At 48.2% G+C, this 13,942-nt stretch overlaps 1 protein-coding gene across 2 annotated transcripts in view; it reads right to left on the reverse strand.

Annotated features, from left to right (window-relative positions):
- The window catches only part of GRIK4 (glutamate ionotropic receptor kainate type subunit 4), a 337,173-nt gene that overhangs the window by 168,937 nt on the left and 154,294 nt on the right, over positions 1-13,942 (reverse strand). For both annotated transcript variants that reach the window (XM_032285175.1, XM_032285174.1), the window contains exons 4-5: positions 9,651-9,748; positions 5,238-5,403 (exon numbers count right to left, since the gene is read on the reverse strand). In XM_032285175.1, coding sequence (XP_032141066.1) covers positions 5,238-5,403; positions 9,651-9,748 — 264 coding nt within the window. The remainder of the gene's footprint in view (positions 1-5,237; positions 5,404-9,650; positions 9,749-13,942) is intronic.

Raw genomic sequence — 13,942 nt, forward strand, 5'->3', positions numbered from 1 at the left:
AGTCACTTTCCCAGCATCTCACAGGCAGCAAATAAGTAGCAGATGTAGGGACACAGGCCATGTAACCACAAGAAGGACATTAAAATATTCAGAAAGAGGTCGGGTGTGGTGGCTCATACCTGTAATCACAGCATTTTGGGAGGCCAAGGTGGGCAGATCACCTGAGGTCAGGAGTTCAAGACCAGCCTGGCCAATCTGGTGAAACCTATCTCTACAAAAAAATACAAAAATTAGCTGGGCGTGGCGGTTCATGCCTATAATCACAGCTGCTTGGGAGTATGAGGCCGGAGAATCACCTGGACCAGAGAGCTATAGGTTCTATTGAGCTGAGATTGAGCCACTGCCCTCCAGCCTGGCCGACAGAGTGACGTCCTATCTCAAAAAAAAAAAAAAAAAAAAAAGAAGAAGAAGAAGAAGAAGAAATGATTTGAGCCACATCAGAAGATAGCAGGGAAATACACAGTGTATTATACCTGTGGCTCTGGGTCCAGCCTGAGGTCAACAGGTAGCTCTGCAGCAGAGCTGGGTGATCTGACCAACAGGCCCTGGGCACCCACAGTGGGGAGCCCCGACTCTCCTTGGAAGCCCCCCAGTAGCCAACTCCTCAGGCTCTGTGGGCTATGACCAGGAGGGCCACACCTGGGCTGCTCACCCTTTCCTCCCTCAGCCTCATCAGAAGTAGGCACTTGCAAATGTTCTGACTTTTTTTCCCATTACAGAAAAATAATGTAATGTACAATATCTCTCTACTTGGTCCAAAACTTGCTTATTAAAAATCTACTTTTGGGAACCAGGAGAGTAAGTGGCATGATCCTCCATGGAATTATCTCCGCTATGCTTAATTTTGATGGCTGGAAAATAGAATTAGATTCTGCTCCTAATTCTACTCACAGTGTCTCTCGGCCCTGCATTAATAAGGAAGATGGAAGAGTGTTTCCTTCAGAGCTCTGAGTTGCATTTCCCGTCAGTCCCTCATTTTCTCATCCCTTGATTAGATTTTTAATCCTCTTTGCCCTTGAACTTCTGCTCTGTTCCACCTTCCCTCCTCTGGCCCCAGAGGGTGAGGACTGGAGTCCCTCAGCAGCCTCAGTGGGTAAGTTCCAGCAGATTTGAGTTGTGTACCTGCCAAGTCCCCTGGGCTGTGGGCCGGCCCCTGCTGCACCTGGAGAGGTACATCTGCTCCAGACCTCGTCTGAGCTTAGCTGTCCCGCACCCATGCTCGAGGGAACAAGGGCCCATGTTGTTCAGACAGATCTCTGCCCTTCACTGGACACCGCACCTGCCAGGCAGAGCCCACCCTCGAACCATGGCTCTGGGGCTGTTTGTGCAGGCCACGAGGGTGGAGGCGGGCCATGGAAAGGAAAGCGCCAGCTTGAGGATCAGAGGACTAAGATAAAGCCTTAGCTTCTCCATGTACCAGCTGTGCGATCTGGTGTCCCTTAATACCTCCGAGACTGTTTTCTCAGCTCTGAAATGACTGGGGAGGAGGGAGGTAAAACAGAGAAACGTTAAGTGAAAGTGCTTTGCCATCTGCACGGAACCGTCTGAATGTCAAAGAATGTCATAATTATAATGGGAAGAGCCCTGGGCTGAGAGGCAACAGTATTAGCATAGTGCTTAGTGTGTAGTAGATGCTTACCAAACATCTGAGCAACCTGTTTCCCAGAGCCCGGAAAGAGTGGAAGCAGAGGAAACAAGTATCAGCCTAAAGAAATTTATAGAAATTATAAAAACTCAAGGTAATGGATACCAAAAATATCCTGACTTGATCATTACACATTTTATGCATGTAATGAAATATTACATGCACCCCATAAATATATACAATGTTATTTATCAATTTAAAAATTGTAAAAAGTTCTCTATGAAAATACAGCAATAAATGTGATATATTTTACCAAAAAAAAAAAAAAAAGAAAGCGAGGTTTCGACTAGACACAAAAGTAGCTTCATATCAGGTTGCTGAGACATTGTAGCCAGCACTGAGGAAGACAGCCGGACAATCTTTGCCTGGGGATATTTGTGGGTGCCCTCTGTCTCTTAACAGCCCCGCTGTCTCTTAAAGCAGTGTACACGGGGTACACCAATTCAGTCCTGCCAAAAGGGGCTTGTGGCCATCAGTTCTAGGAGAGAATCACTGAGCCTGTTACACCATTCAGTGGTCCAAGGGCATCATAACAGGAGGAGGGCCACCTGATGGAATGCAGCTCTTCCTACTGTGCTTGAAGTGGGAACATCCTTCAGGCTGTAAGATCGGCACCCTTTTTCAGCTCATGGTCAAATGTATTTGAAAGAAAATGAAGCAAATACCTGTTTTGGCCACAGGACATCCGAGCATGTCCCTGCTAATGTGTATCGTCAATATCCTCCACTAGGAGGAAATAGAATGAAGGGCTATCCAAATATTGTTATTATTATTATTATTATTATTTTGCCATAAAAGCTCTTGGCCCACAAAACACTTATCATCAAAGCAGAGCTGTCATGTAGAACTTTCTGCAATGATGGGGATGTTCTACACTTGCACTGTCCAACACAGCAGTCACCAGCCACGTGGCTACTGACCACTTAAAATGTAACAAGAGAGACTAAGGAATGGATTTCTAATTTTATCTAATTTTAGTGAATTCATAGGTACACTTAAATAACCATACGTGGCTTGTGGCTACTGCATGGGTCAACGTAGATCCAGAGGAAACTCATTTGATAAATACAGGTGTAATGGCAATGGTGCACTGGACTGTGATCCAGAGAATCTGGATTCAAATCCAAGCTCTACCACCTACTAATTATGAGATTGGAGCCAACCAAGTTACCTTCTGGGCCTCCCTTTCCTCTTCGAGAGCTGAGTGGGCTATGATCACTGATCTCTTGCCAAGCCCCCTTCATGGAAGCCCGCTGGAGAACTCCAGTGTACCTCAATTCTCTAGGAGTCCAGATTCATTATTTTACCGTCTTTTTTTTTTTTTTCTTTTTTGAAACAGAGTTTCACTCCTGCTGCCCAGGCTGGAGTGCAGTGGCATGATCTCAACTCACTGCAACCTCAGCCTCCAGGGTTCAGTTATTCTCGTGTCTCAGTCTCCCAAGTAGCTGGGATTACAGGTGCGTACCACCACACCCGGCTAATTTTTGTATTTTTAGTAGAGATGGGGTTTCACTATGTTGGTCAGACTGGTCTCAAACTCCTGATGTCAAGTGATCTACCCACCTTGGCCTCCCAAAGTGTTGGGATTACAGGCGTGAGCCACTACACCCATTTTACTGTCTTAATTGTTTTACGACCATAGACCCTGCTTAGTTTTCCATCACTTCTGCTTCATCTTTGAGAACAGAGACTCAAAGATGTTGCTTTTTCATGTCTTACATAGAGTGGGAGGGTGTGCAGCAGCCAGGAGATGCTCAAAGATGCCTGTTGACTGCCTGAGTGATGGACTAGATTGCTCTGGAACACACCCAACTTGCTGGTGCCACTCAGGGTTTGCCTGTTGAACAAGGCTTGGGTTCAACTTTCTGTCTCCACATCTGAGGGTCCCCAGCTCCTTGAGTCTAATTCCAGTTCCCAACTCCTTAGCCTTTTTCATGGATCTAAAACCAGTCATTCCACAAGGGCACACCCATGATGAGAAATACCTCTCCTCAGAAGACACTTCTCAAAGAGAGACCTTCGAGGGCTCTCAGATGACGCAGGACCCAGTCCGTGTTCTTTACCTGTTATAAGGATCTCTGCTCCCTTCCCCAGCCATTCTTTCCATCTTTATCCAGCATGGACTGTAGGCTCCAACCAACTCCCTCTAGGCACAGCATCAGGATCCCTGCTTTCCTCTCTTGCTCCTCATCTGGCATACCCTATCTCTTTTCCCTCCTTTTCTAAATCTCTTTTATCCTTTGAGAGCCAGTTGAAGCCCTACCCACATCTCAAAGCCTTTCTAGCACCCTATACTCAGGGACCCTCTCCTTCATGACTGGCCACATTGCACATTTGACACTTAGCATAAGCCACTCTGGGCCTTCTCAGATCAGTGGCCGGGGCTCTATTTTCTCGGCTTCCACTGCAGGGCTCTGGAAAGAGCTTTCCGCTTGAAGTGAGAAGGCCTGTATTTGAGTCTGGGCCCTAATGCTTAAGTTGTGTGGCCTTGGGCAAGTCATTTCATCTCCCAGAGTCTCAACTTTATCAACTTTGAAATGGGGAAATCCAACATCTCCAAACCCAATGGGTGGTCACAGCAGAGTTGGAACTCAGTTCCTTGATTTCTTCAGTAGCACAGAGTACATATTCAATAAATCTGTACTGGATAAATGAATTCATCTACATGCCAGGCACAAAGGTCTGGGAAGGTAGGTAGTTCTGACTCTGAACAGAGAGGTGGCTTTTGTCCCTGGAGACTGCAGGGATTCCAGGATGCAGGAAGGACTTGAGAAGGCACAGCAGTTCAGAGAAGCCACAGAAAGAAACCCTAATAAAGATGGAATTGCTTTGCAGTGCAACCCACAGAGACCTGCAGGGTAAGCCCTGGACAGGCGAGCTGCACAGGACACAGGTGCCTGGGGCTCAGGCACTGGGCTCCAGCAGTAGCCAGTGGCCAGCACCTGTCTGACCACATGCGGGTGCACAGCTGCTGCTGGGAGCACACAGATGCACAGATTTGCTGGAAGGTGCTGGCTTAAATTAGCTAAATCTCATAAACACTAAATTTATGTCACAAATTGTCTCAGAGTCATAGAAAGTGCATTTCCAAAACCTGCATTTGCTAAAAAAAATGCTTTATCAGGAATTGACCTTGGACCTTGTTCCATCAGCAAAACCTGCTCTCCAGGGGAAGAAGCTCTTCAACCCATCAAGTAAAAATGCATCCAATTTTATATATTCCCTCTCTCTCTTTTTGTATCTCCTTAACAATGAAGCTGAGAATGTGGGAATTGAGTTTACAGATGCAAAAAGGCTTGGCGGTTGGCCAGTCTCCTTGTAACCTAGTTCCCCTCTGTTCCACTCACGCCCAGGGAGTCCTGGCAAAGAGTACTCCTGGATGGACTCCCTCCTCATCTCTCTCTCTCTCCTCCTCTCTCTCACTATTTTTCTCTTTCTGTCTCTTACACACACACACACACGGATACATGGGCATGGGAATGCTCAAACCCACTGGTTATCTGAAGGAAGTCTCCCCTGTCTGGAGAGCACAGGGAATCAGGGTGAAATCAACAAGACCAGACTGCGGCGGAGCCAGCCGGGGGAAACTTACATTCTGCTTTGGCACAGATGAGGCAGGCTGTGGTGCAGTTGAAGAAGTTCAGGATCCCAGCTACAGCCACGCTGATGTCGGTGTTGCTGGGGTGGAGGTTCAGGGTTGTGAATCTCTGGAACTGGAACTTGACAAACTCCTCTGGGGCCACTTTGAAGTGAGGGACCTGGCAAGAGGAGCAGAAACAGACAGCAGGGAGGATGCAGGTGGGTGAAAAAGAAAGAAAGAGGGATGAGTGAGCTGAGGCTGCAGAGGGTGGGTTCTTTTATGTAACACCTTCACCAGACACCAACGGGAGAAGGAGCTCCCAGGCCACCCACTCTGTGGGAGGAAGACGAGAGATGACATCCCTGATGACGCTTTGAAGAAACCCCAGGACAGAAACCGTTTGTCCAGAGACCTGGATGAATGCACTGTGGGTCTGCAAGCTGGGGTGTGTGGCCCTGAGAAGGCAAAAGAATCGATCTTTATTCTCAGAGGAACTGCCTGAAGCTGGGCAGAGAGACAGTTGGCTCTTAAAAGCATAATCCTTAGAATATTTTATTACTAGTGAATACATCAGAGCAGAGATGGCAGAAAGAAAAATCGCTACCCTGGAACTAAGAGAAGAGTCCCTTCAGCCCAGCCCAACCAACAGCCCAGCTCCCAACAAACTTCAGTGAGGGATGCCCAGGGAGAGGAAGTGGGCAGGGATGGGCTCCTGTACAGACCTGCACTCAGAGGAAGGAAGCCCTGCCAGCCGAGAAACCGCCTAGAGAACCTCCAAACACAGCCAAGTAAATAAATACCTGCCTTGGCTTGATTAGGACAGTGTCAGCTTCCCTCTACATCTATTACTGACATTTCCAGGAGCCCCTGCCCTGCCTTCTGCCTCTCTTCTCCCAGGAAAAGATCTTAAGAGGCTGTGATGGCTGCTTTATTGGCGGCTTAGGCTATTTGGTAGGTAATAGCAAAGTTAAAATGTAATAATCTGCTATCCACCTTGATTTTATTCTGCCACCCTCACCCCTGGTGCCCAGAGCTGAGAGAGATGAAGCTAAGTATCAATTTGCATAGTTGTTAAGGCAAGTAAGATCGATAGTTGACAGCAGGAAGAACTTCCTGGGGGTGGGTGGATTGGCTTCCAGAATGGATTATTAAGAAATGACAGAAGAAGTTTTCTCTGCCTGCCCTGGCCCAGAACGTATCCTGCCAGGAGTCTGGGAAGATGTTGGGATGGTCTCTGTAGGATTCTCCTACTTTATCCTTTTACATTTCTGGGAGAAGTCAGCTGTAAACCACAGCTCCTCTGAGACTGAGGTGGAAGGAGGATAGAGATTTAGCAGAAACTAGGGAGAAAATTTCTGAATTCAGCTAGGATTAGCTTTGAACCATAGGGAAAGGGCAACCAGTATTTTCCAGTAGAAACTGAAAAATGCAGAATGGGGAAGGGCCTGGTGAGTTATGAAAAGCAATTCTAAAGAGTGAAATTGATCTGTGTCATACGGGATCTTTCTTCCTGCTTGTATTTTGAATCCGATCCACTCTGCCTAAAGTGAATACAAACACACCTTGAAAGGAAAAGGTCACAAAGGGGCTAGAGGGGAAAGCCAGACAGGGGCAGGGTAGCCTGGCTGGCTGGTTTGAATGTTACAGCACCTTTGACCAAGGACGTCCCTATGTAACCCTCTAACCTACCAGATTCCATTAGCAACTAGCCCAATACAGCACAACCCATTAGCACCTCCTAGTACTGTGGAGCCCTTGGAGATACCATGAATCCACAGATCTTAGAGATGAATGGGAAGGACTCAGGAAGGTGATGAACAAATGGATTTTGGAGTCTACAGACTTGGGTTTGCATCGAGGTTCTGCTGTGTGATTTTCAGGCAAACCACTTAACTTGTCTAATCATTAAAATGGTGATAACCACAGGTGCATCTTAGAGCTTTGTGAGGATAAAATGAGAACCTGTGTGTAGAGTATATAATAGTTCAGTACCTAACACATAATAAGTGCATGGGCAATGTTCTTTCTCCTTCCCTTCTCCTTCCTCCACAAATGTAGGACTCCCACAAAGCTCTTGGAGTTGTGTGTAGAGCAGGTGAGGGCTGAGGAAGGGAAGCTGATGGGGAGCCTCCAGCACAGTTTCCTTGAAGCCCGCTGGGCTCTGTTGGGTCCAGGCAGGGATGGCCCAGCCCAGTCCTGGTCCTGGTTCTCTCTCTATGACAAAGATAGATCTATACTCAATGTACAATTGCAGATGTATCCCAGGAAGCCATCACGGAGGTGCGTGGGGGACAAGAAGAGGTGAGCAGAATGGAGAGGGGAGCAGCGAGGCAGAAGGCAGCAAGCCACGAGGGCTGCAGAGATGTCAGCAGCATTTAAAGGAATGGACTCCTGGATGAGAACTCCATTGCTTTTCCCTGGAGCTGGGGAGAATCAGCGTAAGGCAGCTCAGCCTCATAAAACATTAAAATAGATGCATAATCTGAGCAGAGAGGAAAGGTTGCTCTAGAAGGAACATAACCAGACAAAGGCAGGTAAGTGTCTGGCCACTCCCAGGGCAGTGCAGTGCAGTCTGGCTGGCTGGTCTGGCACAGGGCAGAGGAGTTGGCTGCAGATCAGGGACTTGGCCTCTGGCCTGAAATGCCAGACAGGGTTAAGGGATATGTTGGCTGAGATGAAACAGCCCCTGAACCCAAGAGGGGGCCATGCTGGAGTGGGGCTTAGGGGAGGGCTGTGATGCAAAGACTGTGTGACGGAGGAGGAGGGAGAGAGGAGGAACAAAAAAGAGGAAGCAGAAGAGACAAGATGGGGAACTGAAATCTTGGCAGCCCCGCTTGGTGAAGATCAGAGCCACTGCTAGAATAATGACCTGCCATAGATTTGAGCTGTTTCTCAGAGCGTGGCAAGAAAGATGTAAATTACACATGAGGTCTAACTTCCTGGGCCAAGGTCTGGGAGAGGCTGGGAGGGACTTAGCAGGACAGAGCTCCTTTGTGGCCTGGGCTGGCCTCAGAGTCATCTTTGAGGTATGTGAGGGGGAAGAGGATGAGGACTTGTCAGCCCCACATAAGAAGGCTCAAGGGCACACTCTACAGAGACAGGCCCAGCTACTGGAGGAGCAGGACCAACGCAGCCAAGACTAGGATTGCGGCACTTAAATGTGCACACAATTCTGAGAGTGGGCTCATAAAATCGGGAAATAAATATTCTGCCCAAAGCCTCAGGGACTCACTGAGCCATGGATCATAAGAGATAGTGGTGGCATCAGAAGGGTAGGCTCCCAGCAGGCGTAGGGTGGGCAGAGGCCTGTCTGCTGCTCCTGCCCTGGCAGGGGCAGCTCACTGAGGAGACATCCAGTCCCTTCTGTAGCAAGTGCCCCTCCTATTTCTAAGAACTGGGTCCTCCTGAGACTAATGCTTCTGGAAGGCTGAACCTCCAGGCCTCTAGGGCAGAGGCGAGACTGAGCCTTCCTTCTGTGTCTGTCACCCCACCCCCACCCAGCTCCTGACCTCATGCCTGACCACCAAGCTCCATCTGCCCCCTAACGACCTGGCAGGAAGGCCCTTGGGACAGACAGGGACTAAGGGATCACTTTCTCATTGTCTCCCGAGGGCATGTCTGAAAGGAAAGGATTGATGGATCCAGGAAGGACCAGGAAAGATGCCAGCAGGAGACTGAATCTCTGAATTTCCGAGCCTGTCTTCTCTGGGGAAAAAGGAGAGGGAGAGTTTTCAGAATAGGGAGGGGGGCAGTCACTCTGAATCTTGTCCCTTACTACTTTTTTCTCTCATGGAAACAGAACTAGAGAAAATGGACTCAACACTTTGAAACTGGAGAGCCTGCAGTTCAAGTCACATCTGAGGAAGAATGCGCTGGTTGAAGAAGCAAACACTGGAATTGGTGAATGAGGAAGAAAGCAAGATAAAATCTCTTTTCTAGAGAACTTATATGACAGAGGCTTTCAAGTTTTATTTTAGCAATAAAATGTGGCAATGCCTTCCCCTAAAGACAGTCTTCCACAGAATCGCGATACGTAAACAGATAACCATGGAGCTGCTCACGTGGACACTAGTGTGGACGCTCAGACTTCTGCCCGCTTGGCCTGCCATGCCCACCACCCTCTCCAGCCTATCCCTCTACCCACCACCACCAAGAGGCCGCTGGGGGTACCACCATGGGACCCTAAGACAGGGAGGAGCTCCACTTCAAATTCCTGCTGTCGAACACTTCCTCCAAGATGCCTCCATCCAAACATCCTGGAACGAGGAAGCCCCCTGCTTCTGTATTTGTATTTATGTTGTTGTTATTAATGACATCAACCCAGCCTTGACAGGCTCTTCCAGCCCTTAAGAATCACCAGTATCTTTGGACCTTGGGCATAGGCTCCAGCGCACAGATATTCCCCCTGCCCCACTTCACACTCACCTCCTTCTCTCCACAGATGTTGCTGATGATGGAGCTGGAGGCTGGGCTGGACGATGGCCCAAGGACAGCGACCACCCCCTTGGGGAGGATCTGACACACTGCAGCCGGCGGCAGGGACAGGGAAAGAAGCAAGGCACTCATCAGGTCGAGCTGGAGCCACGGCCCAGTCCTCTCCTCGTCACCCGCTGTCCCTCACCTCCTGCCCTCCCCAGGCCCCTGCTCCAACCCTTCCAAACCCAGAGGCTCTCCCTCTCCCCTGGAGGACTGGGCTCCAGGACAGTTTTATTGGAGTTTATGGGCGGCATTAAATGAGGAAATGACCCAGGTTATGACAACATACGGCCACAGCTAACAGGGTGTATAAATTGTCTGGACTGTCACCGAAGGACATTGGCTAAAGGAGCAGACCTGCAGATTCGGTCCCGTGGCCTGGCCTGGCCTGGGGTGGGGTAGGGGGAGCCCCAGCACAGCTGTTGTATTAGTCCCCCTAAATATAAAGAGAGTCTAGGAGGAGGAAGGCAGGCAGGCGGAGGGAGGAAGGAGGGCAACGATCACACAGACAGGCAGAGAGCAGGTGTAGCTAAAGTCAAAGGCAATGGGAGAAAGAGAAGAGGAAAGAAAATGGGAGGCAGGGAGAGAGCAAGAGGCAGAAAGGAGTCTCATCTGGCAACACCCCCGCCATTCACTTCACCCCAAAGCCTGGCATGTTCTCTCCCCAAGGCAGGGCAGGCCCCGTCCTGACTGACCAGCATGCTTGGGATCTGGCCTTCGCTCCTGGACTCTGAACACTTGCTCACCTGTCTGGGATCAGCTCCAACAGCGCCTTCTCCTTAGACCTTCCTGGGTTTATTTATTTATGTATTTATTTCCTGAGATGGAGTCTTGCTCTGCCACCCAGGCTGGAGTGCAATGGTGCAATCTCAGCTCACTGCAACCCCGTCTTTTGGATTCTAGCGATTCTCCTGCCTCAGCCACCCAAGTAACTGGGATCACGGGCGCCTGACACCATGCCCGGCTAATTTTTGTATTTTTAGTAGTGACGAGGTTTCACCATGTTAGTTGGGCTGACCTCAAGTGATCCGCTTTGCCTTGGCCTCCCAAAGTGCTAGGATTACAGGTGTGAGCCACTGGGCCCAGCCAGGGTTCATTTAGATGGAATTAAACCTGCCTCGGGCTCCCAAGGCCAGGGGTTCATGCCTCTAGTCTAAGACGCTGTGTCTATTTCAGTTTGTTGTTGAGAGCTCTCTCTCACTAGATTTGAAACCTCTTAAAGATAGGAAGTGAGCCACATTTATCTTCCAATCCACTCTTTTCATCTCCTCAGTGGCCAGCACAATGTCTTCTAGATGGTAGGAGCCCACTTCAGATTAGTCGAGTGAATGTGTGAAGGAATGGGATGTGTAATCAGAAGAGGGGAAGAGAATCTAAGATTTTAACATGCTAGAGACTGAGAAAGGGAAGGATGGGAGAAAGAGGGCAACACAGGGAGGGAGGACAGGAGATAATTCTCAGTGCACACACTGTGGTTTCAGAGCCAAGGAGCCAGTCCTCGGAAAATGCAGTTGAGGTTCCCCATTGCATCCTTGTCTGCAAAACGCAAGGCTGACCTCCATACATATTTTCTTCCAAATTGTATTAGGACTCAGACAGAGCAATTTCCCAGAGGTAGGAACTGAGGTTAAGGGACTAGTGCAAGATTGCTGGTTGAGCCAGCTGCAAAGCCATTCCTGCCATGTGGATGCTCTTTCTCCTGGGTTAGAATCCAACATAGTCAGGTGATCTCCTCAACAGGGCACAGGCAGCAAGGCAGAAGGGTTCAAATCCCAGCACTGCAGTTTGCCATATGAACTACAGGTCTCAGAGTCTTCTCTTAGCCTCTGGCTTGGGCAGGCATCCCACAACATCCCAAATCACAGCTGGCTGAGATGCTGCAGGAAAAGGGCACCTGAGGAGGACCCATCAGTAGTAAGTCTGGCACAAGCAGTGATGATCAGGTTTTATCTCTGAAGAGCCTCTTCAAAGTCCAAGCTATTTCCATGTGAGTTATCTCACGTGACCTCAGCCACCTTAACTCTTACAGCCTGCTAGGTGTTTCAAGTTCATTATCCCATCAGACCCCTACAAATGCCCCAGATGAGTGGGGCTTTATCTCCTGAGTTTACTGGTAAGGACACAGCACCCTAGAGATGTGAAATGCCTCTGCTCTGGTCACACACCTAATCAAAGCCAGAGCTGGCATTTGTATTCAAGTCTCCTGACCCGCGTCCAGGGTTCATGCTCCTCTGTCATAGCCACTTATTTTGTTTGCACTGTGCCCTACACCAGCCACTCCTACACCCAGCTCTTCTCAGCCTCTTACAGTGGAGGTTCCCCCGAGCCACCTCGTCTACTGAATCCACCTTATCCAAGGTCACCATGACCTGTTATCCCTTCTCATCCCGTTCTCTTTTTGCAGCACTTGTTCTGATAGCATTGTTCTTTAGAATGTCCTAACGCCGTCCAACCCGGATCCTCCTCCAGTTCTCTGGTCGGTCTTTCTCTCATTGCTGACTCCTCTTCCTTCTCCCACCCACTAAATCCAGGCTTTACCCATGATTCATTCTTCCTGGGCCATTTTACCATTGCCTACAGCCTCCACCCTTGTCTCTACCCAGATGACCCTGCACTCTCACCTATGTGCTGGGTTACAAAGTCAAGTTCAGCCATCTCCTGGACCACGCCCTCTGGAGTCTCGCACTCAGCCCTGTAAGAGCCTGGAGTCTGACGCACAGCTGTCTGGGTTTGAGGCTCCATCACTTACTAGCTGTGAGACCTTGGGCAAATTACCAAACCTCTGGGTCTGTTTTCTCATCTATGAGACACTAACAGCACCTCTCTCATAAGGTTGCTGTGAGAATTAGAGTGAATTAATACTTAACACTTAGAATCGTACCTGACATGCTACACGACCCTTTTCCTATTATCCGCACCATATCAGATTTGTTATACATTTTTTCACAATCTGATTGGATCTTCATACTTCTCTGAAGAAAATTCATTGTTATCTCCACTTTACAGCTGGGGAAACTGGGGCCTAGAAAGTTTAAGTAACTTGTTCTAGATCACACAGGTAATGTAAGGTCAGAGTGGGCTTGAACATGGAGATCCACCTGGCACCAAAGCCAGTGAACTCCCCTCTACTTTACTCCTCTTAGCTCGTCCAGCTCAAAGCCACGGTCATGGTTGCCTCTTTCTTGCCTTCCCTCACTAAAGCTGTTCACCTGCTTTACCAGCCAGGGGCCAGATTCCGACCACCTGACCTGCTCAGTCCCTGCCAGTCCTTCCTACATCCACTGCCACGATTCCAGGTCAACCCCACTTTATGACCTGCCCTCCTAAGGCATCTCTCTGTCTCCAGGATTCTTCATTTCCAATCCATTCTTTAAACGGTGGGGCGAATTATAGTCCTAAAACATAGATGAGAGTGCTCCTCCAAGGCAGGGAACCTGTCATATTTACGTCTGTGTCCTCCGTACTTAGAACAAGGCCATGTGCCTAATAAACAGTTGCTGTACCACCCTGAAGCCCACTCAACACCTTCCATGGAAAATTGGAAATAAACTAAATGGATAATCATAAGGGAATGGCTATATAAAATGTAGGTTGGATGCCCAAATGGAATATTATTTAGGCATTTAAAATACTTATGAACGGTTTATAACAGTATTAAAAATATTTATGTAATAATATTAAGGGACGGAAGCAGAATATAAAATTATATGTATATCTATATGAAGGCTACAACTAAGCAACTACAGAGAATAGTTATACATTGAGGAATGATTATAAGATGATGTTATTAAAGACAACATTTACTGAATGTTAATTATGGCCTATTCGAAGCACTCTTATGGGAACTGACTTATTTAATTCCAAAAGCAACTTGATGAAATAGGTAGTATTACTGTCATTCTCATCTTACAGATACAAAAACAAGACAGAAACATTGAAAAGCAGAGTCAAGATTCAACAGCTCCATCCATCACCCCACGGACCAGCCCCTTAACCACTGTGCCACACAGCCATCCCCAGCAAATGGCAATTAACTGGGATGTTTGTAGATCGCCTTGGCCATTGGAACACTGAGTTATTTTCTTCCCTTTTTTCATTTCATTACTTTCTATAATGAGCATGTATTCCTTTTTAGAACATATTATAAAAAATACAATGCTATAATAAAAGCATTCTTTTGATGAAAAAGTAAAATTCGAGTGACTCTGGTCTCCTTACGGTCCCATCTTTGCAGCCCCTTC

Source organism: Sapajus apella, unplaced genomic scaffold, assembly GCF_009761245.1.
Source record: "Sapajus apella isolate SASKATOON/1434 unplaced genomic scaffold, GSC_monkey_1.0 scaffold16, whole genome shotgun sequence".
NCBI classification, from domain to species: Eukaryota; Metazoa; Chordata; class Mammalia; order Primates; family Cebidae; genus Sapajus; species Sapajus apella.